General features: G+C 35.5%; 2 protein-coding genes across 2 annotated transcripts in view; one reads left to right on the top strand and one right to left on the bottom strand.

Moving 5' to 3' along the window:
- LOC149533084 (uncharacterized) overlaps positions 1-27,519 on the bottom strand; it is a 56,233-nt gene that overhangs the window by 10,947 nt on the left and 17,767 nt on the right. The gene's annotated exons all lie outside the window — the stretch shown is intronic.
- LOC149533085 (uncharacterized) lies at positions 13,394-14,288 on the top strand. The gene is made up of 2 exons (XM_089805522.1): positions 13,394-13,789; positions 13,894-14,288. Exons 1-2 carry the CDS (start codon positions 13,400-13,402, stop codon positions 14,170-14,172), a joined length of 669 nt encoding a protein of 222 aa, XP_089661648.1. The 5' UTR covers positions 13,394-13,399; the 3' UTR covers positions 14,173-14,288.

A 27,519-nucleotide genomic window follows, 5' to 3' on the forward strand; every position in this document is an offset into this window, starting at 1 on the left:
TAATAACATAGTCAATGTTAGTAGAAAGAGTAGAGTTAGAGAGTCGCCAAGCTTATCTAAACCTGATAAAGTGATGTGTAAGCAATGTCAAATTGGGAAAATGACTAAGTCAAGTTTCAAAAGTAAGTCTTGTTCATCTAATGATGTATTGGAATTAGTTCATAGTGATCTATGTGGTCCAATGAAAGTTCAAAGCTACTATCGTGATAGATATTTTATCCTATTTGTTGATGATTTCTCAAGGATGACGTCAATTATCTGACGCTTTTCAAATATTCAAATGGTATGAGGAAAGAGTTGACAAGAAAACTAGTAAGCAACTGAAATGTTTGAGATCTGATTGAGGAGGTGAATTTGTGTTTGATGAATTTATTGTCTTTTGTAATGAAAATGGTATAAAAAGACTGTGATGTCCCAATATTAATATATAATCTAAATAATAAATAAATATTTTATATAGAGTAATATTAATAATGATATTAAAATAATAATATTTTTATAAAGTAATATTACATTCTAATTATATAATAATATCATATCATGTTATAATAATAATAATCTAATATAATATAGCAACATACTATACTAATAAAGTATTTGATATATTATTAAATCAATATATAATATAATATAAAATTAATATAATATTCTCTTATATCAATGGATATAGCGATAATATTAAACTAATAACAATAAATGAAATGGTAGGAATAATATTATATATTATTAATAAAATAATATAGTATCATTCATGCAAAATATATATCGCTCATATGATATAGATGACAACATAGGTGATTAATAGAAATCTTTTTATGAAGAGTTGCGACTCCTTAAATGGTCAGGCGTGTCAAATAGCGATGATCATTCAAGATATATAAGGTTTGAAGAACACTATTCTGGGGATATAGACGGGGAGTCAGATATATGAGGGAAAAAGCATCAATTAACAATGATCAGAAGGAGGATTCCCATGCATGTGGACAAGACCTAGTTACAGGCAGAGAAGAAGATTTAATCAAGTTTATCACTGGTCAGCAAAGTTGTGCGCAATGACACTGGAATAGTGATAAATCAATAATATAACAAACCGATCAGATTTGACTTAAAAGCCAAATAACAATTAATAGTGGCAAGGTGCAATTAGAAGGATTAGTCATTGTTTATGAAAAGAAGCGATCAAAGGGATTCGTCTCTTCACCATCAAAGGATACAAACATTCAGCCTTGCAGGATATACAACACAAATCAAATCCATTCCTTCAATCATGTAACTAGTTTAACCCCTTTAATGCATTTACTATTTGGATAGCTCAATCGAACGTTTGGCCGAAGTGTAAGAACTGGTTGCATATATCTCTAGGACAATATCAGAGAGCACCGCCACTGTTGCAATCACATCAGGTTACATTAGAAACATCATCATCTACCATCGCTGCGAGAATGTATACTCAGATCAGAGATGGAAACCAACTGTTTCAAGTGATATCCTCATATTTGCATATTCATATCGTCATATCAGACACAGCAACATCTCGCTGCAAGCAACATCATATTTATTGCATATCCATATCAAAATATCAGAAACAACAACATATCATTTTACATAATTGCATATTGGTATAAAATATACCTGAAGCAGCATATCATCTGTTGTTATAAGCAATAGGAGGATATAATTTGGAACATATTTCATATTGTTATAACAGACACAGCTGCTGATCAGTATAGCAAAATCTCCAATTGTCATATCAGAGAAGGCTAATATCATTTAGAAGTGAGCCATACTGATAGCAAGACCATCTTTGCATATCTGTCAATCATTTATATCTGAGATAGCAAGATAATTTTGTCATTATTGTCCTAAGTATTGTCATACAAATCAATATCACACATAAGACTCTAAGTTAACATCATTGGAGAGGATATGCAGATAGATATTTATATCTTATTTTATTTATGTGATATTCTCCAACAGGCAAGGAACAAACATTACTATTGTGAAATATGAAGATATATATTGACCAGAAGGAGCCGCTGGAGTATTATTACTGATTACATACCGATTCAAATTTGAGAACAAACTCTTTATCAAATAATTGGAGTTAGGACCAGAAAATCCTTCTCACATTAATCCAAGCATTAATATAAAATCAGGGATTCTTATACTTGTCATATCTAAAGGGCATTAGGTAGCTTCTCGGATTTCAATCACACATATTCATAAGACTTTAGATATTGAGAATGCTAGTGGACTGAACAATCCAAACTCAACTATAATAATGAGATATAGACTCTACGTACTACTGCCATAGTTATATGATAAGGTTCAGAATACACATTATCAGCAATTGCCATTGAAGAATAAACCTGAAGATCCATCATCGTAGAAAATATGGCAAAAAAAGAAAAAAAATACAAATAGAAGGGACAAGTCAGAAATAAACAATGACCCCCAAAATGGGTTCATTACAAAGACAATTGTCAACACTGGAGACACCACACCACAATGGAATTGCTGAAAGAAATAGATCCATTGTTGTTTGTGCTAGAACATTGTTGATTGAGAAGGAAGTTGCATAGATTTATCAATACTGCAATGTACACACCGAACCGAGTACAATTGAAGAAAGGTACAAACAAAACACCGTATGAACTCTGGTATGGACATACACCGAATGTAAGTTATTTGAAAATATTTGGAAGTAGGTGTTATATTCTAAAAGATGATAGAAATGGAAAATTTGATTCAAAAAGTGATGAAAGCATACTCCTAGGTTATTCCACAAGGAGCACAGCATATAAATGTTTGAACAAGGCAAACAACAAAATGATTGAAAGTGCAAATTTGACAATTGATGAGTTTGTAGAAAAGAATGATGGACAAAGCAAGAAAGCACCTGGAGATTACAATAGATTTGTCTATGTGCAAGGTGTTCCTAATACTTAACGGAGTACATTGTCGAGCTACAACTTGAAGTCACAAAGAAACAACCACCTGAAACCAAGCAACATCTTGAGCATGCACTGAGTGGAGATAATGCAGAACCACAGAGAACTGAGTCTGTCCTACCAAAATATGCCAGAAGGAACCATTCACTGAACCAAATCATTGGAGACAAAGATGTTGGAATACTGAGAAGAAGTAAGTTGAGAGAGAATACATGCTTGATTTGTAAATTTGAACCTAGAACAATTAAAGATGCATTGGATAATGATGATTGGACTAATGCTATGAATGAGGAGATTGAATAAATAGAAAAAACAAAATACATTGATATTGGTACCGAGACCCAACGACAAGAATGTGATTGGTACTAAGTGGATATTCAGAAATAAGTTGAATGAAAATGGAGAAGTTACAAGGAACAAGGCTAGACTAGTTTGCAAGGATTATGCACAAGAAGAAGATATTGATCATGGAGAAATATTTGCACTTGTTGCTAAACTAGATGGTGTGAAGATATTACTTGCATATGCTGCTTTCAAAGGTTTCAAAGTTTATTAGACGGATGTCAAATCTGCATCTCTGAATGGAATACTAGAAGAGGAAGTTTACATTGAACAACCAAAGGGCTTTGTTGATCCTGTTCAAAGGAACATAGCTCATAAGCTACACAAGGCACTATATGGATTGAATCAAGCACTTCGAGCATAATATGAAAGATTGCATTCATATCTAATGAAGATTGATTTTGTTAGAACAAGTGAGAACAATAATCTGTACTTGAAAAGTGAACCTGATGATAAGATCCTAATTGCTGAAACATTTTTTGATGACATTATATATGGAGAACATGAATGGATGTGCAAAACATTTGCTGATGAAATGAGGAAAGAGTTTGAAATGTCAATGTTTGGAGAGATAATATTCTTTATTGGATTGCAAGTTCAACAAGTGAAGGAAGGCCTATACATAACTCTATCCAAGTATATCAGGGAGATCTTGAAGAGATTTGGCATGGAAGACTCTAGACCAGTTGGCCTAACAATGATCACAGGGTGTAAACTATCTAAGGAAGATGACACTAAAGAGGTAAATCAAACATTGTACAGATCTATGATTGACAAACCACAGTATGTAGTTTATAGTAGACCAAATATTACTCATGTTGTAGAAATTGTGGCTAGATTTTCTTCTAATCCTAAGGAGACACATGATTGTTGTGAAGAGAATCTTTAGATATTTGAAAGGAACAAAGTATTATGGTTTATGGTACAAGAACGATAGAGATTTTGAGTTGAGAGTTTATACTAATGTTGATTGGGTTGGAAATGTTAATAACAGAAAAAGTACCAGTGGTGGACTTTTCTTTTTAGGATAAAGGCTTGTGATATGGATAAGTAAGAAACAAAGTTGTATCCCATAGTCCACTGCTGAAGCTGAATATGTAGCTGCTGTTATTAATTGCTCTACTCATGATCAAACAATTGTTGGAAGGAACGCAAAAGGAAGTGATTGAACCAATGACAATCTATTGCGGCAATACAAGTGCAACAAACATATCAAAGAATTCGATGATGCATGCAAAGACAAAGCACATATCTATCTAGCATCACTATTTGAGAAAACAGGTTCAAGAAAAACAAGTCAGATTGGAGTATGTGAAGTAAAAGGAGCAAATTGTTGATATATTTACTAAGCCATTACCTAAGGATACATTTGAGTATCTAAGAGGTAAATTAGGGGTTCTTCCCCTATCCAATGTTCACTAAGTGAAGATGCAGGATTGCATCAATTTGTGCTTTATCAGAATATTTGTTTGGATTTGATGCATGAGTTCACTCTTTAGGTTTTCCTAAAGTTGTGAAGATGTTATAATGAAAAAGAAGTGATCAATACATGCAAGATACAAGGTATAAACTACAAGGTTTATAAGTTTCTAACTGAAGCTTATTGTTACCTTTGGCATTATTGCCAAAGGAGGAGATGATGTATTGGGAGAGAATAAGTAAAGGGGGAGTATATATGTATAGGAAATAAAGGGGGAGAATATGTGTGAGTAATGGAGAATATGTGTAATTCGTGTAGAAGAAAGAGCTGAACAATGAATGAGGTATGTCCTAAGGGGGAGTATATGAATGAAGATATAAGTTGCAGACAGATCAGAGAACTTGATGAAGACAGAACTGAAGAGGACACAACTAATGTACTGCTGAAGACGATGTTTTGTATTTGATGGTCTATTTCATAATGTGTTGCCATAAATGAGAAAAGGGGGAGATTGTTGGGCACAACTGATGCTGATAAAGTAAAAGGGAGATTGTTGAAGCTAATAAAGATAAAGGTCAGAACAAAGCTTCAAATTATATGTAAAAGAGTCATATCAGTTGTTATATTGTCATTGATGTCAAGTTATTTCACATGTTACTAATTCATGTAAGTTGCAATCATCTAAAGGATATGATGTTGGATAAAGAAGTTGAAGGCAAAGTATGAAGATGAGAATGAAGAATTGATGTTAAGTATGCGAACCTAAATGGGCAACTGATAAATCAGTCTATGACAGTGTAATGTTGGTTGATTGTTTTGCATGATTTCATGAAGTATTAAGATCAAGTATAAGCAAGTTAGTTTGGTCGGTAAGAGAAGGAATGAAGTTGGAGAGGGAAATGATAAGATATATTGAGCTGGAGATAGTGGTTGGTAAATGAAGAGGATGAAAGGTGAAATAAGGGAGACAGTGTTGACCGAGCAAGTTAAGTGTTAACTGAGCATAGGGTTAACCGGGTATGGAGAAAGTCGGTGAAAGAACGTCATTCAGTAAATGAAAAACAATTTGTGAGAAATTGGTTAAGGGACGACATAAAGTGAAGATCAAGACTATTCCAGAAGATTCGAAGATAAGAATAGAGTTTGTTAGAGAGATCTACGGCTGGAGAATTTCAAAAAAGATCTAATGATAAAGATTTAAGGAGAGTTTTGAGATCCAAGAAAAGGTACAAGTTCCAAAGAGAAGATACAGTTGGCAAGATTTGTAATTTGGCGCAGATACAATGAACCTAAGATTGTGTGGAGGAGAATAATTAATGGGAACCCTAATTCATGAGATGAAGCAATAAAAATCTATCTAAATAAGGAAGAGACAAGGATGGAATGTTGTTGGTTCAATGAAGAGGAAAGTGGATGCAAAGGAGCCGAAGGAGATCCTACCTAGTAGATCAAAGTGCGAGTTGGAGTGAAGTGAAGAGTTGAGTGTGATGGCTAGTCGGTGAGCAAAGATATCGAGCAGAATGGAGATATGAACAAGCAAAGTGAGTTGTATTTTTATCAAATCATTTGACTGTTACTCTCTAACCATAGGAACAAAAAATCTCCTATCTGAGTGGACTTAACATTCTTAATTTGTAAATCCATTTCTATGGTGACATTCCATTGAATGTGTAAGTCCTTTAAACAGGCCACTAATTGAAGGGTGATAATGTCTAGATGATCTTTGGTGAAAATCCCCTAATAGCATTACACCTAACAGTGTGTTTTGTAACCTTTAATAGAGTTGACTCTTAAGCGAGCTCACTTCAGAAAAGTGAAAATATTTTGGGTGACTAGTCCCTCGTGGTTTTTGCCCTAATTGGGTTTCCACGTTAAAATCATGGTGTCAACATGTGTATGGATGTTTTGAATTGTTTGAAAGACCCTAAGGATAATTGATTCTCCCCCCTCTCAGTTATCTAACACTTTCCAATGATGTAAGTTAATGGAATGGCTTCAACCCATTTAGTGAAGTACTCAATAGTAGTAATGATGAACTTATGGCCATTGGATGAGGAAGGATGAATCTTTCCAACAAGGTCAAGCCCCCACTAACAGAAAGACCACAGAGTTGTAATAGGCTTTAATTCTTGTGAAAGTGCATGAATCAGATCACTATGCTACTGACATGAAATAATCCTTATTGTAATGGTATGCATCCTACTCCAATGTTGATCAATAATATCTTCTTCTTAACAACTTCTTGACATCAATGGGACCACTGGATTATGCACCAGAAATACCCTCATTGTAATATCCCTTGTAGGGACTTTAGTTTAATATTTCCCTATAAGACTTCTTGTAGACTTATTTTATACTCTTTGAATTTCTCCATATTTTTCAATGATCTTTTCTCAATGTTAATATTCTATATATATAATTTTCTTTTCTAAAGTCATGTCTTTTCATAAATGATATTATCTTGTTAATAATTATATTATACTAATTATATATGTTATATCATTATTTTATTGTAGCAAATCTATTTATTTATTATATAGTTAAGTTCCTATTAATTTTCATATTATGATAATATTAAATACATGATCATATATAATATTTATATTATAATTGTATCAAATATATAATTATATATAATATTTGTACTATTATTACTTTATATTAAAATATTATAATTTTGTTATTATCATATATTATTATTATTTGTATTTGTTTATTAAATATTTCTTCAAGAGGAGAATGTTATAATTAGGTTCTTACCAGGGACATGACAGTCCTCCCTTCTCAAATTGTGCTTGTCCTCAAGCAAAGACCATTTATAAATAACTTCTCCCATGGAGCCTATATACAAAGCATAAAATTGGATGCAAGAAGACACAAAGTATTTATGGAGAATACATCTCAATGCATGAAAACACAAATTAGACACATGAATGCATGAAGACATGAAGTAGACATGATGCAAACATATAATGCATGCATTCTTGATTAATGTTTTACAATAATAAACTAGGGTTAAGAAAAAGATTTACAAAATTTACTTCTTCAATAGAATCTTGCAACCACAAGTGATCATTAGTACGCACGTGTATATATAAGTTTCAAAGAAAAGTTAGTCAAGATAATTTACTCCAAGCCAATCCCATACTAAGTACAAGAGCTAAACTTTGGCCCCCTCGGCCTCAATGGCAATGTTTATGTATCCACGCAAGGTGGCGCGAGATGCTTGTTTTGTTTTGCTCTTATTATTATTCTTAGTCGAGAAGAATACTTAGGATGTAAACAGATAAGTCTTTATAGATCCAAACCCTTAAGCCTTTCTTGGACGTGTCCACAAGGCGCTCAGGGATGTTGATCCTATCCTTTCATAGAATAACTGATTGGCTGGATTTATACTAGACTCTCTCACAATACACCTTTGTTCTCTCTCCTAAGGCTACCCTTACAGGTAAGTTAGTAATAAATTATATGTGAATTGCGAAGGTCGTGATATCTTGGTTATAACTCTAGCGCAGAAGGAATGATAAGATACAATAGGTCGCTTCGACACCAAACTCAATGGTCTCCCTCAAGTTTTTTCTAGATCCAAGCCCTTAAGCCCATCTTGGACATTTCCTCAAGGCATTTTTAGGGATGTTGATCCTTACCTATCTCGGAATAACCTGGTGGTTGGATTTATAAGGGCCTTCCCTACATTGTATCCCTACTTATTCCTTCTAGCTTAGACTGATGATGGGACTAGCCGTGGATATTATGAAAGTCAATTGAATTCTAGTTATTATAATAGATAATATACTTACTTCAAAGATGCATAAGCCTTAGCAGTAGATCCTTCCTTCTGTGTTGGTGGTTTATGTCTATTTGTATCAGATGTAGATTGAAGAGTTTCCTTTCTTATTGGTTTTATACACTTCCCAAACACTATGTGTGATATAATATCTACAAGTTACTAGGTATATGAGTCCTGTATTCTCTGTACCTTTCTTACTGTTTTTCTTGTTTGTTTCTGATCTACTTCACTAATCAATTTGTATATATTTATAAACTATCTACTACCTATAACTTCCTTTCTTTTTCTATTAGAATATCAATTCTATTTAAAATATATATACTTCCAAAATAATATTCCCTGATCTATATCAAATGTTCTTGGATATCTTTATGTTACTTCTTTCGTTCACTTCATTCTTCGTTGTGAATAATGCCAAATATATATTGTAACATTCATTACATTGCAATAAGGATTGTTAGTACCTTTATATCTTATTCGGGAAGTAATAAGCTATATTTGAAGGTACATCTTATGTAATGCCACTTGGTTGGTTGGTTTTAACTATTTGGACAATTGTTTCAATTTTCTCAGCTCATAAGTCTGATCATCCTCATGCATAATCCTCGTTTCCAAGAACATCATAAATTCCACTTTATCTTTCATTAGCAAAAGCTCAAGTTAAGCGGTGGTGGTCACTGGGAGATCAAATGTGTAGTTGTGCTGAAATATACAGAGATTTTGTTCCAAAATCTTCCTACTAATTATTTTATATAATATAAATATAGGCTCTCAGTGATGGTATATAATATATCCGAGTGAAGGTGAGTGATGTTGTTTATGGAGAGATTGGTTGAGCCATCTACTCTACAGGAGGCTATGTGGAAAATGAGAGATCTTGAGGCATCTTCTTGGGGGCAAGTTTGCTTCGAAGTCTTCCACCCCTCCGCCTGTTAACGAGGAGCACCCACTAGTTAGTGAGGACAAGGGGAAATCAACAAGGAAGATAAATGAGTCTTCTTGAGAAAGTCTGAGAAGACAAAATTGAGCCCCTTCATAGGTAGGTTAAGTCATTGGACCCATCTACTCTTCAGGAGGCTATGCGGAAAGCGAGAGATCTTGAGGCATCTTCTTGGGGCAAGTTTGCTCTAAAGTCTTCCACCCCTCCGCCTGTTGATGAGGAGTACCCACCAATTAGTGAAAACAAGGGGAAATACTTGGGAAGATTGATGGGTCTTCTCCAGAGGATCTGAAGAGAAGACAACGTTGCTTTTGGTGCAAGGGGCCTTTCTCTAAAGGTTACACTTGCACATTGAGGCTGAAGGGAGCAGCAAACTGTGCCATGTGGGTTTACCATGAAGAGATTGAGGTGAAGTCATTGCAGCAGCTTGATGATTTAGATGGAGATGATCAGAGTGGTGATAGGGTATATATAGTGATGAGTGTGCATAGCTTCATATTCGACCCACATGTGCAGGATTTATATCGGGTGTAGAGTTCGTCTGTACCTAAGACTGATGTTTGGCAGGATGGTTGGGTTGGTGCAGCGAAGGACATACTGAGACCTCCTATGGAATTGCTTCCTTGTTATGCTTTGATTCCTACATCAACAGCACAAGTCTTGGGTGTGGTCTTATAGGTTATGATGCTTGCCCTGATGATGTTGGTATGGAGATGGTTTAGTGTTGACAAGGATGTCATGTGATTCTTCCTATGGGATTCGGGTTAAGGTTGGAGTATGGTGTATTGCCAAATTGCTTGGGTACAAGCAATCTTGGGGAGGGAGGGTTGTAATGTCCCCATTTTTAGCATGGTTTTTGCAGTTGGCTAGGTCAGTTCATCATTGCGACCTTTGTGAGCTAACAATGAGATTTGAGGATCTCGATCGTAGACTTGCTATTTATAGTAACTCTATTTTGGGCAGCTGCAATATTTGGCAGCGTAGTTGGTGGCACTGGCAGGTGGTCATCACTGCATTGGATTAAGGTATTTATTGATGGAGTTCATAATATGAAATTTGAATTAATTATTGAGGCTTCATTATTATTATTTCACTTTAAGTTACTTTATGTTATAATTTGGAATTGTAAAGTTGAAGCCTCTTAAGTGCGAGATGTGATGATGAAGCCAAGTTGCACAATTGTGGTTATAAATATGGCTCCAATTGAGAGAATTAATCATCCAATTGTCTTTTTTTTTTTAATTGTCTCTTGTAAGGGCTTCTAAATTTGGTGATTTCAATTCCATTGCTGAGGTATAATGGTTTTGATCTGAGCATTTGAAGAATGAAGTTGTGCATCAACCCAAGACTAGAATGAACACAATAGGAAAAGGAAAATATTATTATCAAAAGTGATCTGCTATTACATTCAGTACACTGAAAATAAACTCTAAGACATGCCCTATGGGCTTACAAGGTTGTCTGAATCTGGAGAAAATCTTCCTCCAATACCTTCTCCCAAACTCCAACAAGAACTGCCTTTACAATGCCAGAAATGTTCTTAAATAAACCCCAATTAGGTTTAGGGTTAGGAATACATTCTAGAATATGTCATTTGGCATCCATCGCCGATACAGAAGGTTCTAGAAATCATGTTAGAAGTCGGTGTAAAATTAGAAGAATCTAGAAATGGTAGTCCAACTTCTGGGAGGCATAATTTTTGATCCGAGACTCTGATTGACGAACCGTTTACATTTCCGAAAAGCTCTCCAAGTGCTCTATAGCCATGTGGACCAGCTCCACTGACCCCTATTTTTCGAGCCCATACGAGGCCGTTTAATGCCTCAAATCTAACTTTGAAGCGCTCTTAAGAGGTCTCTAGGCAACTTAAAACTACAATAACTTTCAAACCGTAAAGCCTTTTGACCTAATTCTTTTTCTAGAGTGCTTTAAATTACAAATATAATCACATAGTAACGAGAATCGCCTGAATCGGCGATTCTGCGACCAAATTCATGCTGGGCGATTTTTTTTGCATCGTGAATCAGTATCGCCGATTTCTAGGCCATGAATCACCATGTAAAAATCGCCAAAATCACTTTTAAAAATCGGCCATGAATCGCCCGTGGCATGTAAAAAGTGAAGTTGAAATTTTTTTTAAAATCACTTGTTTTTTTCACTTTGTTTTTGACCTATTCTCTTTGTTATAACCCTAAAGGGCCTTCTATTTGTTAAGCATGAGTAGAAGAGAGGAAAAGTGAGAGAGAAGAAGAGAAAAGAAAAGCCATAGGTTTCCAACCGGCAAGAAAGAGGAGCACCAAAGAGATCAACAGGCCATTTGGGGAGCCCATCAATTGCTTTGGGAGCATTAAGGAGCCAATATCAACACTCCTCAACTCATTTGCAAGAGGTAAGTGCTTATTTTTTTCTTGTAAGTTAGTGTATTATGCATTTTTTGTTAAATTTTTAGTGTATTATGCATTTTTTGTTAAATTTCTATAGTTTTCAAGAATTTTAGTGTATATCTTGAATGTTCTTTATTTTTACTAAGTTGCAAGCTAGGGTTTGTTGTTTTCTAATTTTTATTAGCTTCAAACTTTGATATTTTACACTAAAAAATTTATTGCAGCAGCCTTTGCTCTCATTTTTCGCAAATTCCAATGGGTAAAAAAGATGAATGTTGAAAATATAATGAAGAGTTTCGTGGAAGAACCAAATATCAAACAAAATGCATGTTTTGTAAAGAAAAAATAACTTCCGGGGGTATTTATAGATTGAAATTCCACATTGCTGCTATACCTGGACACGATGTTACAGTTTGCACTCACCAAACTCCTGAGGCAAAACGCACTTGCTTAATGGCATTAGAAAAAATTGCAAAAGACAAAGCAAATAGGAAAATGCAAGTTGAAGGGTTAAGGGGTATTGGCTCCCATGTTCCCGCATCCACATCCGCATCTGCATCAACTTCCGCATCCGTAGGTTGTGTTGGAGAGGGTTCTTCTAGGCCTCCTTTTTATCCTAGTTCTTCTGCTCGTGCTAGTGCTAGTGCTAGTCGATCACATACTGAGAAAGAGTCCCACACCAACCTATTGCAGCCTAGAGTGTGGAAAAACAGAATGGATAGTTACTTTGTGCCCCGCACTACTCCTGGTTCCCAATCCACACTTGAGGGCATGGGTTTGAACAAGGAGATTCACGATGCTGCCAAAAAGGAGATATGCAAATTTTGGTACTTTTGCAACATTCCATTTATTGCAGCCAAGTAATTGATTCTTTTTTCTTTGTTTTCTTTAAAGTTAAAATTAGAAGTAAAAGTAAAACTTTAATTATATCTACTTGTTTTATAATTTGAGTCTTTGACATCTAAACTTTTATTTGTGGCAGGGCTCCTTATTGGCAACATATGATAGATGCGGTAGTTATTTTTGGTCCGAGGTTTAAAGCCCCAACTGAGGCTGAGTTGAGCGGATACCTCCTGGATGAGATGGTAGAGGACATGAGGGTTGACCTCGAGGAGAACCGAAAGGAATGGATTGCAAAGGGTTGCACCATCATGACTGATGGTTGGACCAATAGGAGGAATAGAACACTCCTCAATTTTCTTGTATCCTGTAGAGGTGATTGATCATTCTACTTTCCTACATACATTGTAAATTTTGATTTGTTGAATGCTAATTCGTTAATGATCCATTTAATATTATAATTCGTTGTTTTGTTACTTGTAGGATATACCATGTTTATAAAATCCATTGATGCTTCCGCACATGTGAAAAATGCCACATATTTATGTGAGGCTATTGAGGAAGTTATAACAGAGGTGGGGGAACAAAATGTGATCCAAGTGGTGACGGATAATGCAGCAAATTATGTTGCAACAGGTAAACTTTTAACTTTGCAAGTTTTGAAAATAAATTTATTTGAATTTTGAAATTTGAGTTTCTAATTGACTTAAAATTGTTGTAGGTAAACTTTTGATGGAGAGGCACCCCACCATATTTTGGTCCCCTTGTGCAGCACACTGCATTGACCTCATGTTGGACGAAATTGGCAAACTTGAGTTTGTCAAGTCATGTGTGGAAAGGGCAAAAAACATATGCAAATTCATTTATAATCATGCATTTATCCTTAGCACAATGAGGAAGTACACAAAAGGCAAGGAGTTAGCTCGCCCAGGTATCACGAGGTTTGCCTCGAATTTCATCACCTTGCAGTCCTTGTTGACATCAAGGGATGGATTGAGGAGCATGTTTGTTGGGCAGGAGTGGATTTGCTCTTCCTATGCTACGACCACTGTAGGGTTAGATGTGGCGGATTGCATATTTGATGAGGATGGTTTTTGGAAACCCGCTAGAGAAATCCTTAAGGTAAATTTATTGCAATTTAACATTTAGTATTTTGCTTTTACTTTAAGTTATATTATTTTATATTTAAGTTTTGACTCAATTTTTTTGTTTTACTTCATATGTAGGTCACTGAGCCCCTTGTAGCTTTGCTACGAACTGTTGATGGGGAGAAGCCCTCTACGGGTTATATTTATGAGGGCATGGATAGGGCCAAGGAGGCCATCAGAGCCCAATATGCAGGAGTGCAAGAGAGGTATGGCCCTATTTGGGACATCATCGATAGGAGATGGCAGAATCAGCTCCATCTACCCATCCATGCAGCAGCTTACTATCTGAATCCGGCATTTCGTTTCCACCTGAGTTCAAGGCGGATGCGGAGGTTCTCACTGGCTTATACACAGTGATTCAGAGATTGAGTAGCGATGAAAATAGCGTTGCTGCGATTGTTGAGCTAGACCAGTTCAACAATAAGGAGGGGCCACTTTTCTCTGGCAGGATGGCCATAAATGCTCAGACAACACTACAGCCACGTAAAAATTAAATAATATATTCAATGTTCATGAATCTAGATTCTAAACTTAAAGTTGATTATATAATGCATTAATTTTAGAGTTGTAATTTGTAAATGAGACTAATTGTTTTTGTTTTTTCCTTATTTCAGATAGATGGTGGCAAATGTATGGGGCCACAACCCCAAACCTTCAAAAAATTGCCATCCGCATTCTGAGTTAGCCGAGCAGCACCTCTGGATGTGAGCGCAGTTGGTCCATGTTCGAGCACATCCACTCGAAGAGGAGAAACAAGTTGACAGTGCAGAGGTTGAATGATCTTGTCTTTGTTCATTACAACCTTCGTCTTAAGATCAGACAGATTTTGGGCGCTGACTCCTCTCCGATCATTCTGGAGGAGATTGATCCAGAATCAGAGTGGATCACAGAGACCGTGGACCCAGTCTTCACTGAGGAAGACCGCACGTGGGTTGACCAAGTGGATGCAGAGGCTGAGGCTGTGGCCAGGGTAGAGGAGGCAGCTAGAGCACATTCAGGCATTGGTAGACGCACACGCGCACGCATAGACGCAGGCCCTAGCAACGTTATTCATGAGCCCATTGCCCATGCAGGGGACATGGCTCGGCGGTCCTCTAGGACCTACCTTACACGACTTTCTCATAAGCAAACTGGATACTCAGAGGCTGAGGTTGAGGCTGCAGCAGAGCTAGAGGATGATGATGAGGATGATAAGGCTTGAGCTGGAGCCTTGTTTTTATATTTTGTTTACACTGTATAGATATTGATAGTGATACTGAATCACTGATAGACATATGTTTCAAACTTTCATGGATCTTCATCTTAGATTTATACATACATTTATGATTTGATGTCTTATAGATCTTCATGATTTCATCTTATTGATTCTATGATTTGAATCATTATGATCATTTGATTTTTATTTACTTCAGCTAGCGTACAATTTACATTTTAGTACATAATGATAACATAGTTACGTATGTGATGGATTTTATGTTTCATGTTTATGTATGTTAGATTCTATTTAATGATGTTATAGTGTTTTTAAGTTATATTCAATAAAGGATGCATGAAATAAGTCTTAAATTGTTAAAATCTTTACATTTAAAAAGTTTTTTCAAATTTGCCGATTCATCGCCGATTCACCCCCGATTCACGATTCGATTCGGCCGTGCCAATTCCGATACGATTCCGATTCACGTTACTTTGTATAATCATCCCTCTTACCCATCATAACTATGGCTCAATTACAAAATAACTCATTTTCTGCATTGGCATGTATCCCATGGTACTCAAAAACTCTAGCCCAAAAAACCAATAGTGGAACTATGAGAGTTGGAATCTTTATTTGACCCAAATAGCTATCTAGAAATGAAAACACTTTAAACAGAAACTCCCACTAAGCATATTTTTGGGTGATACAGGATTGCCCTTACACCATTGGATGCTCCTACATCAGACACCCAGGGTAGATTGAAAAATGACCCTATCACTTTATAGCTAGTAGAGGAAAACCCAAATGGGCAACCTCCGTTGCGGATATCCAAGTTAAGTCTTCTATTGGTTGTCCTTTCCACTTCACCAAGTATTCTTCATACTGCCTGTTTCGTGTAATTCAACCCACATGACTATCCATAATTTCATCAATCTCCTCCTTTGCAAAAGTAGGAATTAGACATGGCTCCAGCATCAACCCCTCATCCGCACCATCATCATGATATTTTGTTAAGTCTGCAATATTGAAAATAGGAGAAATGTGAATCCCATCTGGCAACTCCACCTCATATGCATTTCCGGAGTCATGTTTCTTCAAAATTTTGCAGGGGCCAAATTTCTTCATCTTCAGCTTGTTGTAGGTACCCACTGGAAATTGTTTCTTCCTTAAGTATACCATAACCAGATCCCCTACTTGGAACTCCTTATGTCTCCTCTTTTGATCTACCCTAGCCTTATATTGTTGGTTCATCTTGGTAATATGTGCATGTACCTCCTCATGTAGGTTCTTGACATGTTCAGCAAATTCTTCTACCTTAGCACTTATCCTCTCCCCTTGCTCCATCTTCCTCAACTCTGGTGCAGTCCTTGGACTACTCCCATACACAATTTGGAATGATGATCTACCAATACTCCTATTTACAAAATTATTGTAAGCAAATTATTCTTGTGGTAGAATCAAATCCCATCCCTTGGGCTTATATCTTCTACTAAACACCTCAACAAATTGCCCAGACTTCTATTTACTACTTTTGTTTGTCCATCAATCTGCAGATGATGTGTAGAACTGAACTTCAATTCTGTCCTCAACCTTTTCCACAATGTCCTCCAGAAATACCCCAGAAATTTAGTATCTCTATCAGAAACAATACTCTTTGGTAGGCCATGTAGCCTTACCACCTCTCTAAAAAACAAATCTGCAATATGTATTGCATCATGAGTCTTGTGGCATGGAATGAAACATGCCATCTTGGAGAACCTATCAACAACCACAAACACTGAGTCATGACCTCCTTGTGTCCTTGGCAATCCAAGAACAAAATCCATACTTATGTCCTCCCAAGGCTTTGATGGAACAGGCAATGGCTAATAGAATCCAATATTGTGACTAAATCCTTTGGCTATTTGACATACTTTACAACTCTACACAAACTTCTTCACATCCTGGGACAATTGAGGCCAAAAATAATGTTCTCTGATAATGGCAATGGACTTATCCCAACCAAAGTGTCATGTCATCCCTCCACTGTGTTTCTCCTTGATCAAGTTCTCCCTCATAGAACTCCTTGGAATACACAATTGACTGCCCTTGAACAACACACCATCCTGAATCAAGTAATCTAGCCACCTGGTCCTCTCTAGAGTAACAGGTTCTTTACAAGCCTTCCATGCTTCTGCAAAACCAGGATCCTCAAGGTACAGATTCTTGAGTTCATCAAAACCAACCACTTCAACCTGCATTACTGTTAGTAACAATTGTCTCCTACTTAATGCATCTGCAACCCTATTAGACCTTCCACTTCTATGTTTCAACACAAATGTATAGCTTTGCATGAACTCTACCCATTTCAAATGTCTCTTATTCAATTTATCTTGGCTATTTAGATACTGCAATGCCTGGTGATCAGTATACAAGACAAATTCTTTTGGCAACAAATAATGCCTCCATTTCTTTAAGGCTTGAACTATTGCATAGAACTCTTGATCATAAACAGAATACTTCTTCTTTGCATCATTCAATTTTTCACTAAAATAGGCAATAGGATTACCTTCTTGGCTAAATACAGCCCCAATAGCACTACCACTAGCATCGGAATCCACCTGGAACACTTTATTGAAATCAAGAAGTGCCAACACAGGTTACTCTGTCACCCTTTTCTTCAACAATTCAAAACTCCTTGCAGCCCCTGTAGTCCACTTGAACTCTTCTATTCCCGCTCATTGTTTCAGTCAAGGGTGCACATATGCTGCTGAAATTCCTAATGAACTTCTTGTAAAACTAGCCTGGCCATGGAATGATCTCACCTCAGTAGCAGATCTTGGAGTAGGCCATTCCAAGATGACCTTTACCTTCTCTGGGTCCATTTTGAGACTCTCGGCTGATACAACAGACCCCAAATAGACTAGCTCCTTTTAGACAAAGCTACACTTCTTCAAATTAATCAACAATTTCTCTTCCCTTGACCTTTCAAGGACACTACGAATGTGCAATAAATGTTCATCCAAAGATTTGCTGAAAATTAAAATATCATTCAGATAGACAATAACAAATTTTCCCAAGAATTTCTTTAGTACCTCATTCATAAGCCGCATGAAGGTGCTTGGCGCGTTGGTCAGTCCAAAGGGCATGACTAACCACTCATATAGACCCTCCTTAGTCTTGAATGCAGTCTTCCACTCATTACCCTCTTGTATCCATATCCGGTGATAGCCACTCTTGAGATCTATCTCTGTGAAATACTGTGCTCCAGTCAAACAATCCATAAGATCATCCATTCTTGGCAAAGGAAACCGATACTTGATGGTTATTCTATTTATAGTTTGAGAGTCTGTACACATTCTCCACTCTCCATACTTCTTTGGTGCCAACACTGCAGGTACTGCACATGGACTCAGGCTCTCTCGAATCAAACCTTTCCTCAACAACTCCTAAACTTGTCTGTTTAGCTCCTCAATTTTAGTAGGAGTCATCCTATGAGCAGCCTTGTTAGGCAAACTTGCTCCAGGGATTAAATCTATTTGATGATTGATTTGCCTTACTGGTGGCAACCCTTTTGGAACATTATCAAAGATGACATCTCCATACTCACTTAATAGACCTAAAACTTCAAGTGGAATTTCACTACTACCTTCCTTATCTATTCTAGGAATCAAAGCATAACACATATGCTGATGTTTCATGCCTTACAGAAATTTTCTTTCATCAACAAGACATACCCTAGTACTACTGCATACCTTTTCACCTTCCTTTATCAAGGGCTTCAGTTTGTGGCAAACTCCATCCTTTGTCAGAAAGTATATATCTGCATGATCATCATGTGCAGCATGCCTATCAAACTGTCACAGCCTTCCCAACAATAAATGGCAGACATCAATTCGAATGATGTCATAGAGAACCTCATCATCGTAACTCCCAATCTTGAACTTTACCAAACATTGTTCACTAACCAGGAGCTTATGATCATCCTTCACCCAAGCAATCCGATAGGGTTGGGGGTGTTTCTCCCTCTTGAGCTTTAACTTTGAGGCCATCTCCTTTGACACCAAGTTGTCAGTGCTTCCACCATCAATAATCACATCACAACATTTACTCTCACACTTGCACCTAGTACGAAACAAACTCCTCCTTTGTCCAAGTTCAATCTCACCATGTAGTAAGACCCTTTCATTAACTAGAACCTCTCCTCCTTTTGCATCCTCTGAATGCAATGATTGTGCATCATCATCCACATGAGCAACCCTTGCTTGACCATGAGCCAAGTCAAGTGAGAGAATCTAAAGGAAGCTTCTAATTAATGTTGTGTGGTGAAGCTTCTTGAGTGTAGTTACATTTTGGCAACAAAAGGGAATTTGAAAGTTATAAATACAAGCTCATTTGTTGAGAAAAGCATGCTTGGATATTTTATTTTCTTTTGATGCATTTGTGGCGTTTTTTTTGAATTCTGATTTTTGTGCCCTTGCTGAAGTATAAGGGTCTAAATTCTAAGTTTTTCCAATGGATCTACAGCTGAAGTATTGTAGATTCAAATCTGAGATTTTGTTATGAGTTTGCATTGGCAATTATGCTGAGGTATACAATTGGCCATTTCTCCTACTACTTTACTATGGCTAAGGAAAAGATTAATTGTTGGCACTGATTATTTTCCAACCTACTGCTGAGATATAGTAGTTTTGGAATTTGAGTCTTGTGGATCAATTTCTTAAAGTTTGCATCTTCCATTTCTGTCATTGTTGTTGCTTGGAAGAAAGTGTGTGAAATTCTGAGATGTAATTTGTTTCAATGCTGATATAAATTGAATTGAGAGATAAATATGAAGTAGCTTAGTTTTTTTGAAGTTACATGGCAAAGTAAATCAAATGCAAATGTATCGTTGCCATTGAATTGAGCTTGGTCATCATCAGTATTGTTAAAAAATTGTCTAATCTTGGTGAATGTGATTAAGTCAGCCTTGGAGTTCTTTTCAATAATATTGGCATTGTATGTTAAATGTTTTGAAGTAATGTCAAAAGTCAGACATATTAGTATTTGTTAAAGCTATAGCCAAGCAGAGTTATTACATTATGATTTACATAGGGCCTATTTAAAAATAATTCATTAGTACAATTATCAAATATTTTGATATTCTTCTCAATAATAACAACATACCAAGTTTTATCTTGACAGTGAATGATAATTGATTTTGAACTCCCTCTTAAACCAATATTACATTAACTCATTTTAGAAAGGATAACTCCCTAAATTCAAGTTTGGATTAACGAATTCAACGAAAGAGGCTTGATGTTTAAGTCGGTCAGGACATATTGTTGCAGTATGCCCATAGTTGTCACATCTGTAACATTGTACTTTGGAGTAGTCCCTTTGTCTCTTGTGCGAATACTTTCCCTTTTTAATTTAGTGGTGAGAGCCTAAAAGTCTTCATTTTTGGATTCATTATTAATTCCTTTGGATCTTAGATTACATTCTTCTTGGATGCAGTCGGCCTTTAGTCGATCAAATTTCGGGAGTTTGGAATGAGCACATACTCCTTGTCTAAAATTTTCCCATGACGTAGGGAGTCCATTTAATGTTACCATAGTCAACTCCTTATTATCATAAATGTGACCAATTGTCAAGAGTTGGTTTCTTAAGTCTGTTATCCTCATAAGGTATGAGGTAATGGTTTCTCTTGTATTCATTTTTATTGTAGCAAGTTGATTCTTTAGAGTAAGACGCCTACTTGTGTTGTTGACTTCAAACATGTCTTCTAGTGCTTTTAGCATATCACATGCAGAATCCACCTTGGTGATAATAGGTAGTAAGTGATTTTTCACTCCATCTACCAATAACTCCATTGCTCTTGTGTTGTTCTTTTCCCTTTGATTCTTTTCATTGTCTTCCTAAGGTTTAGGAGAACTCACAATAATTAATAAATCATGCTTTTTCAGAATAGCATAATTCGTAGTTTCCATGCTTTGAAATTAGAAGCACCTTCAAGTCTCTCTTCGAGACTCATGCCGTTTACCATTTTGAAATAGTGTGATTTAATTAAACTATGATAATTTTAATAATCTGATCTGATCTCTCTTTAGACCAGCTCTGATACCATGTTGATTTGATCGGATTATTATAATTTGAAAGTTCTTTAATATATTTCTATAAATATCTATATTTAATATCCCTCCGTTTGTTATAACATTGAATATTTTATATTCTTTTCAAAAGAGAAGGCAACTAATAATATATATAACATATCCCAAAAGGGTTGTAACCCTACACATACCATTTCACCCGATGGATGTGACAGCATGATTTAATTAACAAAATAACGACGCACAAACATAACAAGGTTTGAGTAGTTAATAGATCACAAGTTCATGTGCTAATAACAAGTGCAATACTAAGCACTATGAAGGAAAGAATAACCACAGCCAAACAACCACGACTAGTAACATGTCAGACAGAATAAGACATGTGCTCACGTGAATATGAGATTGTCATGATCGATTGGACAGAGTACAAGTCAACATTAACATGCTCATGCATGAAAAACTTTTATCGGTTTGAATAGAGGCAAAAATATAAAGTGATATATATATATATATATATATATATATATATATATATATATATATATATATATATATATATATATATATATAATGGGTGTAATATATAGATATATCCTATGTCACAAGGTTCGCCAATTTCTGGCTTGATGTTTGAAATTCGGCGAGCATCTTATAGCGGTAGAAAATTCTTCAAAAATGCGTATCAAATTCGCATGGCAGTCAGGTAGTTTTTTCATGAAGTATTTTTCTAAAGCGTTTCCTTAGGTCTTTTAATCCCCTGGTTCAATAGAGGGTTAGCCTACGAATAAAAAAAGCCGGAAACCATAGCTTGTTCAGTCACTAAAACTAGAGCTAAAAAAAATTGCAGCGATTGTTCTTGTTTCAATATGTTTTTCCTTCTGCGCTGTAAAAGGAGCGAGTTCAATAGATGAGCATCACATTCATCAACCCGTTGGCAGCTTTTCTCACAAAATCAACCACCACTTCATCCCGCACAGTAGCATCAATTTTTCACAAGTCTTCTTTAAGAGATTTAATCACGGTCTATAAAACTTAGTAATTTTAAGTTTTAAGATAGTGAATTAAAAATCAAATATTATTAATTTTTAGTTTTATGATAGTGAATCAAGAGTATATAAAATTAAAAAATATAAATAATTAATTAGTTTTTTTAACTTATAAAAGTTATGAATATTTTTAAGTTTATTTCAATTCGTTTAAATTAAGTAGATTATTTATAAAGTTTTACGAGTTATAAATTGTGTTTCTTTATATAGAATGATTTACTATGGTTTATATTTTATAAATGTTAATCTATTTTGATATTTTTATAGATATATTATTTATATTTTTAAAATATTAAATTTATATAAGGCGAATTTAATGTCAAATTTTTTTCGACTTTTTTGCCTTGTCGAACTTCATCCAAATTTTATAGTTGACAAACTCGAACTCGAACTCGAACCTTGTGACTTAGGATATATCTAGTTAGAAATAAAGATATATGAGACGAATGGATATTATCATAATCTATAATATTAATCAAGGAGTTATTTGTTAAATTTATGCTTTAAGTTTTATCCGACTGAAACTATAAAAACATTAACAGATTTCTACTTAAGAATTACTTGCCATCTCAATACATCATCCAGAAAGCCTGCATTCAAAAGTATTGAATCATTGTGAGCAGTTATTGTGAAGGTGTACGGGCCTAGGCATTGCAGGGCATGAAGAGCAAGGGTATTTAGTCCTCAAAGGATCAAACCTGTCCGTTGGCCAAATTGTGTCAGATTTCCCAGCATTGAGTGGTCAAGACTCATAGGAATCCGACCAACAATTTGAGGAACCAACAATGTGCTTGAGTCTAATTTGACATTAAAAACTTTTTGAAATAGTAAACAAAAGGGTGTTTTTTCAGTCTAATTTATTTTGTTCGATTTCCTATGCTGGAAACCAAAGTCGCCTGAATTCTGCTAGGGTTCTTCTGAGAGAATTCGCAGCAAAATTCGGTCTCTGTGGCACACTTTTGACAGAATTTGACAAGGACCAGCCTTTTTAGAGAATGGAACTAGGAATTCCTAGGTCGAGGAGAGAATCTGGTAACTCAGATATTATATGTGAGTGTGTGTGTTTCTGAAAACACAAAAAAGCAAAAAACAGAAAAACATCATATCATTCAGCATTGCCAGTTAGAGCCAGCTTGGGCTCTTTACAACTTAATCTAAAGAAAATCTTAATTATTCAGCACAGTGACAAAGTCTGAAATGAGATTATTCAATCCTTGACTCCCATCTTAGATCGTCCAATAATCCTCTGATTCCTGTCCCTAGATCACCAGGAAACCTTTAAACTCTCATTCTGTAGTCTCTTCCTCCAATGTTTTCTCAGCCACTGGAGAAACAAGCCAGCCAAGGCTTAGAAAAGTCTGCAACTTCAATGATCCAAAATGGAGCCGAATCCATACATATATGAAATCAGTTTCCAAACTTAAATTGGGCACCCAAATCCCACAACTCAAACTGGCGCATGCTTGCATGTGAAGGAAATAATCAATTTCGGCATCTGTCATAAAAAACTGCCATGTGTGACCAATGAGTTGCCATAACTGTCACAACAATTCAAGATGCCACGGAAACCTCTAAAAAACCATGCCAACCAAATGAGGATGTTAATTCAATATCTATTGGTTCAAGAAATACAGATTTGCATCAGAACAAATAGATAACAAAATTAATATTATTTTCCTGATATGCGCTATGGTCCCAACTTACTATTTCTGGAGTTCTATTTTTGGAAAAGGACATACACAGAATGACAGCAGAAAACATGAACTTCATCTAAATGTTGTTCAAACTCCAATCATGTGATTGTTATTTACCCAAACCATTAATCAATAAGAGGAATCCCCTTCCACTTCTAGTCATTTGAAACCATATGAGATACCTTATTTGACCCCCTTTAATAGCTGCCAAAGCCTTGTCCCAACATACTATTTCTGGAGATTCTATTTTTGGGAAAAGGACATACACAAAATGACAGCAGAAAACATAAACTTCATCTAAATGTTGTTCAAACTCCAATCTTGTGGATGGTTTTAACCCAAACCATTAATCACTAACAGGAATCCCCTTCCACTTCTAGTCATGTGAAACCAGGTGATATAGCTAATTTGACCCCCTTTCATACCTGTCGAAGCCTTGTTGAAAATAGCATAAACATACAGCCAAAATATACTACTATTTTTTGCAGCCAAATACACAAATAGCAACAGATTAGAGATGAAAATTGATAAAAAAATAAATGCAAACCATAAGTCGAGAATAAAGTGGAGTTTTTTCCTGAATTCTCTGCGTAATTCTTGGAACCTTGAGTTGTGGTTTGCATTTATTTTGTTATCCATTTCCACCAGTAATCTATTGCTGTACGATTTATTTGGCTGCAAAAATTATTTCCACATTTTCGTTCTATGTTTTACCTTGGTTTTCGACATTTGGTATTGTTATCTCCAAAATCTGCACCCTAATTTGCTTTAAGTCCTAAAACTCGCAGTGATTTTGGAGAAACATTGGATCAATCAAAAGTTGTGGGTAACCTATGACCTGGTTGAACCTCCAAATTCTAGGTCATTTCCTGTATGATATATCTGATACCTTACTTGTACTAATGGAGACATGAAAACTTATATGGAAAAGGGTAAAAAGACAACCTTGAACATGAAAAGCTTAAAAGATTTAAAATAAAGTGATACACCAAGATTGATAACACAAAGTACTATTATACCTGAGACACAGTGAAAGTTTTTTAAACAGATAATCACAAAAACCCCTACTTGAAGGTCTGCTAATTCATATCAATAATTTAAGAGAAGGTTTACGAACTTGAAAATATACGAAAGGAAACTAATCACGATCGAATATATCAATAATGGAAACACAACTCAAAACCTATGAAACAGATATTAGATAAGGAAGATGCAAGACAAGACATAATTCAGAAAGGTCTATCAATAAAAACACAATTTGAATAACGCCAATCACCTTGAAGCATACAACCAAATCTTTCACTCCAAAACTGGTTCAAATGAAAACTTTATTCCAATCAAAGGCTCAAAAAATAATACATCTGCATAATAGCTCAGAATAATGAAGAAAAAGATACTAAGGACAAAATCACATAAGCATCCTTCTTCTCTCAAAATCTCAACCCCTTCCTCAAAAATAAGAGGAGTATATAACAACAATACCAACTGCCTCAAAACAGGAAATCTGGGTCGAAAGAATGAGTTAACTCATTATCAAGAACCTCTAAAAACTCGAAAAATATGCTCCAAATATCTCAAACTGAGCTTCTACCATCCATGCATAAGAAAAGTCTAAAAAAGACCCTCAAATTGCCACAAATCACTCCATAATGCACTCTAAACTCCTCAATCTGAACTGGGCCTCTAAAAATATCAACTGAGACTGCCCCTTCAAATTTGGCATTAAAAAATATTAAGGCCCTCTCAACTGTTAGACACTGTCAGTTGAACTTGATATTATAATGCAACTTTCCCATATGAATATATCTCAAAACTCTCCCTCTTTATTTGGTATCATTATTAAATTGCATTTTAAACTTATTATTATCTATTAGTTGATATATAAATTTTCAACTAAAGAGAAGTAATAGCATTAAATATGGAAAGCAATAATAATAAGTTTTTTAAACTAATAACATAGACACTTAGGAAATAAAGTCTATGTTATTATTTTATAAACTTGCATAAAAAGAAAAACGACTCCATATTTGCCTCTTGCATGGACCCGAAATATCATTCAAATCAATTGAAGATTTGATAAAAAGGAAAGCAAGGGTTTAATTTGTCATTTCAAATGCCTTGATGAAAAAACAAAGGAAGATGGAAGAAAACGTGGGTGAGGGTTTTCAAACCCTAGCGGCCTGCATATAATCTGATATTTTCTTGCTGATAGATGTTGTTTACTGATGTAATTGCTCTTTCTGGAAGATGTCTGGTGCATTCTCAAACCCTAGCATGAAGAATGAAAGGTTTTTCAGGCCGCCGACTGGTGATTTGGTATTGTTTAAAGCTCAAACTGCTTTTTCTCTTGTGGTTTTCTTCTCCTCTGCTGGGCTTTACCGGACGCCCTAAAATCATTTGGCCACAGGGTCTGAATCAACAAGCTGGAAGTGGGAACACCAATAGACCCATTTTGTTGTTTGAAAACAAAAACAAAAACAAAAACAAAAACGTGGCCCTCTGTTGGTTGTTGTAAGAGATCTTTCCCTCTTCTTTTCTTGTGAGCTTTCTTTATTTCATGGGTATAAAAAATCACATGCTGACTGGTTATTTTTAGTTGTTCTTTCTGGAAAACACCTTAGCCGTCTTGTGGGTTCTAATGATATCTCCATGAGCTTGCTATTTTCACTTTTCTCCATACGGGTTTTAATCTGGAAGAATGTTTGTAATACAACCTTAGATCTATGATTTTCTATGAGGGTTTCCACTTATTTTGAACTCACTTACCATTTCTCAACGTTTTGCCCTTGCTGGAAGTTATTATGCATATGGATACCATATTTACTTCAGATTCTGTGCCATATTTTTTATTTTATTTTTGTGAGGATTTTCTGCTGCAAGTTGTAATATCTGTGATATTTCATTTGTCTTGGCTCCATGCTAGGTTTCTGTATGAACTCATACATAACAAAATTGATGAGGGTTCTTTGCTGTAAGTTGTCATAACATGATCTCTGTTACTGGTCCTTTCATTGCTGAAAGTTGCATATAGACATATGGGCACCATATTTATTGATGTATTTGTAATAGATTTATGATATATGAAACTCCTTGCTGACTGTATCTGGTTGAACTCTTAGAGACTGTGATTCTTTGCTGAAAGTCATACCAGATTTCTTTATTAATGGTTCTTGCTGTGAGTGAATTTAGACGCCATGAAATATTTCACTGCAGATTCTAGGCATTATTCATTGCATCAATGGTTTATTGCTGTAGCATACTTCTCCTTTTTCAATATCAAATGGCATCCTTTTTAAATTTCAGACCTGTGATTTTATAGTTCTAGATATGCACACTGTGATATCAAATAAGATATTGTTGACCCTGCTGTAACATATCAGAATAGATATATATGCTCTTGAATTATGTTTGGATTCTTTTCAATCTCACTTCTGCTAGCCGCTTGCTGAGATAGTAACACATCTGATATTCATGAATATATTCCTCTAAAATCTGCGTACTGATACTATTTGGAGTTGCTCTGAAATGATCTCACACATTTGTTCCCTTTTTTGCACTTTTCCACCTTGTAATTGCTATATTGATCTGAAATGACACTTTTATTATGATGACTGAAGTGAGAAAACAAAACGCTGATAACACCTTCATAAGTACCATTTCTGCATCCTCATTTTGCTTCTTGATATTGCATCATTCCAAAC

This window comes from Cupressus sempervirens, chromosome 10 (genome assembly GCF_028749045.1).
Source record: "Cupressus sempervirens isolate cs-2001-9-10 chromosome 10, ASM2874904v1, whole genome shotgun sequence".
Taxonomy (NCBI): Eukaryota; Viridiplantae; Streptophyta; class Pinopsida; order Cupressales; family Cupressaceae; genus Cupressus; species Cupressus sempervirens.

Bases quoted from the DNA above. Each gene is read 5' to 3' on its own strand.
- LOC149533085 (XM_089805522.1), top strand. From the start codon at position 13,400: ATGGAGAGGCACCCCACCATATTTTGGTCCCCTTGTGCAGCACACTGC. The intron at 13,790-13,893 runs GTAAATTTATTG...CTTCATATGTAG, and splicing joins CCGCTAGAGAAATCCTTAAG to GTCACTGAGCCCCTTGTAGC.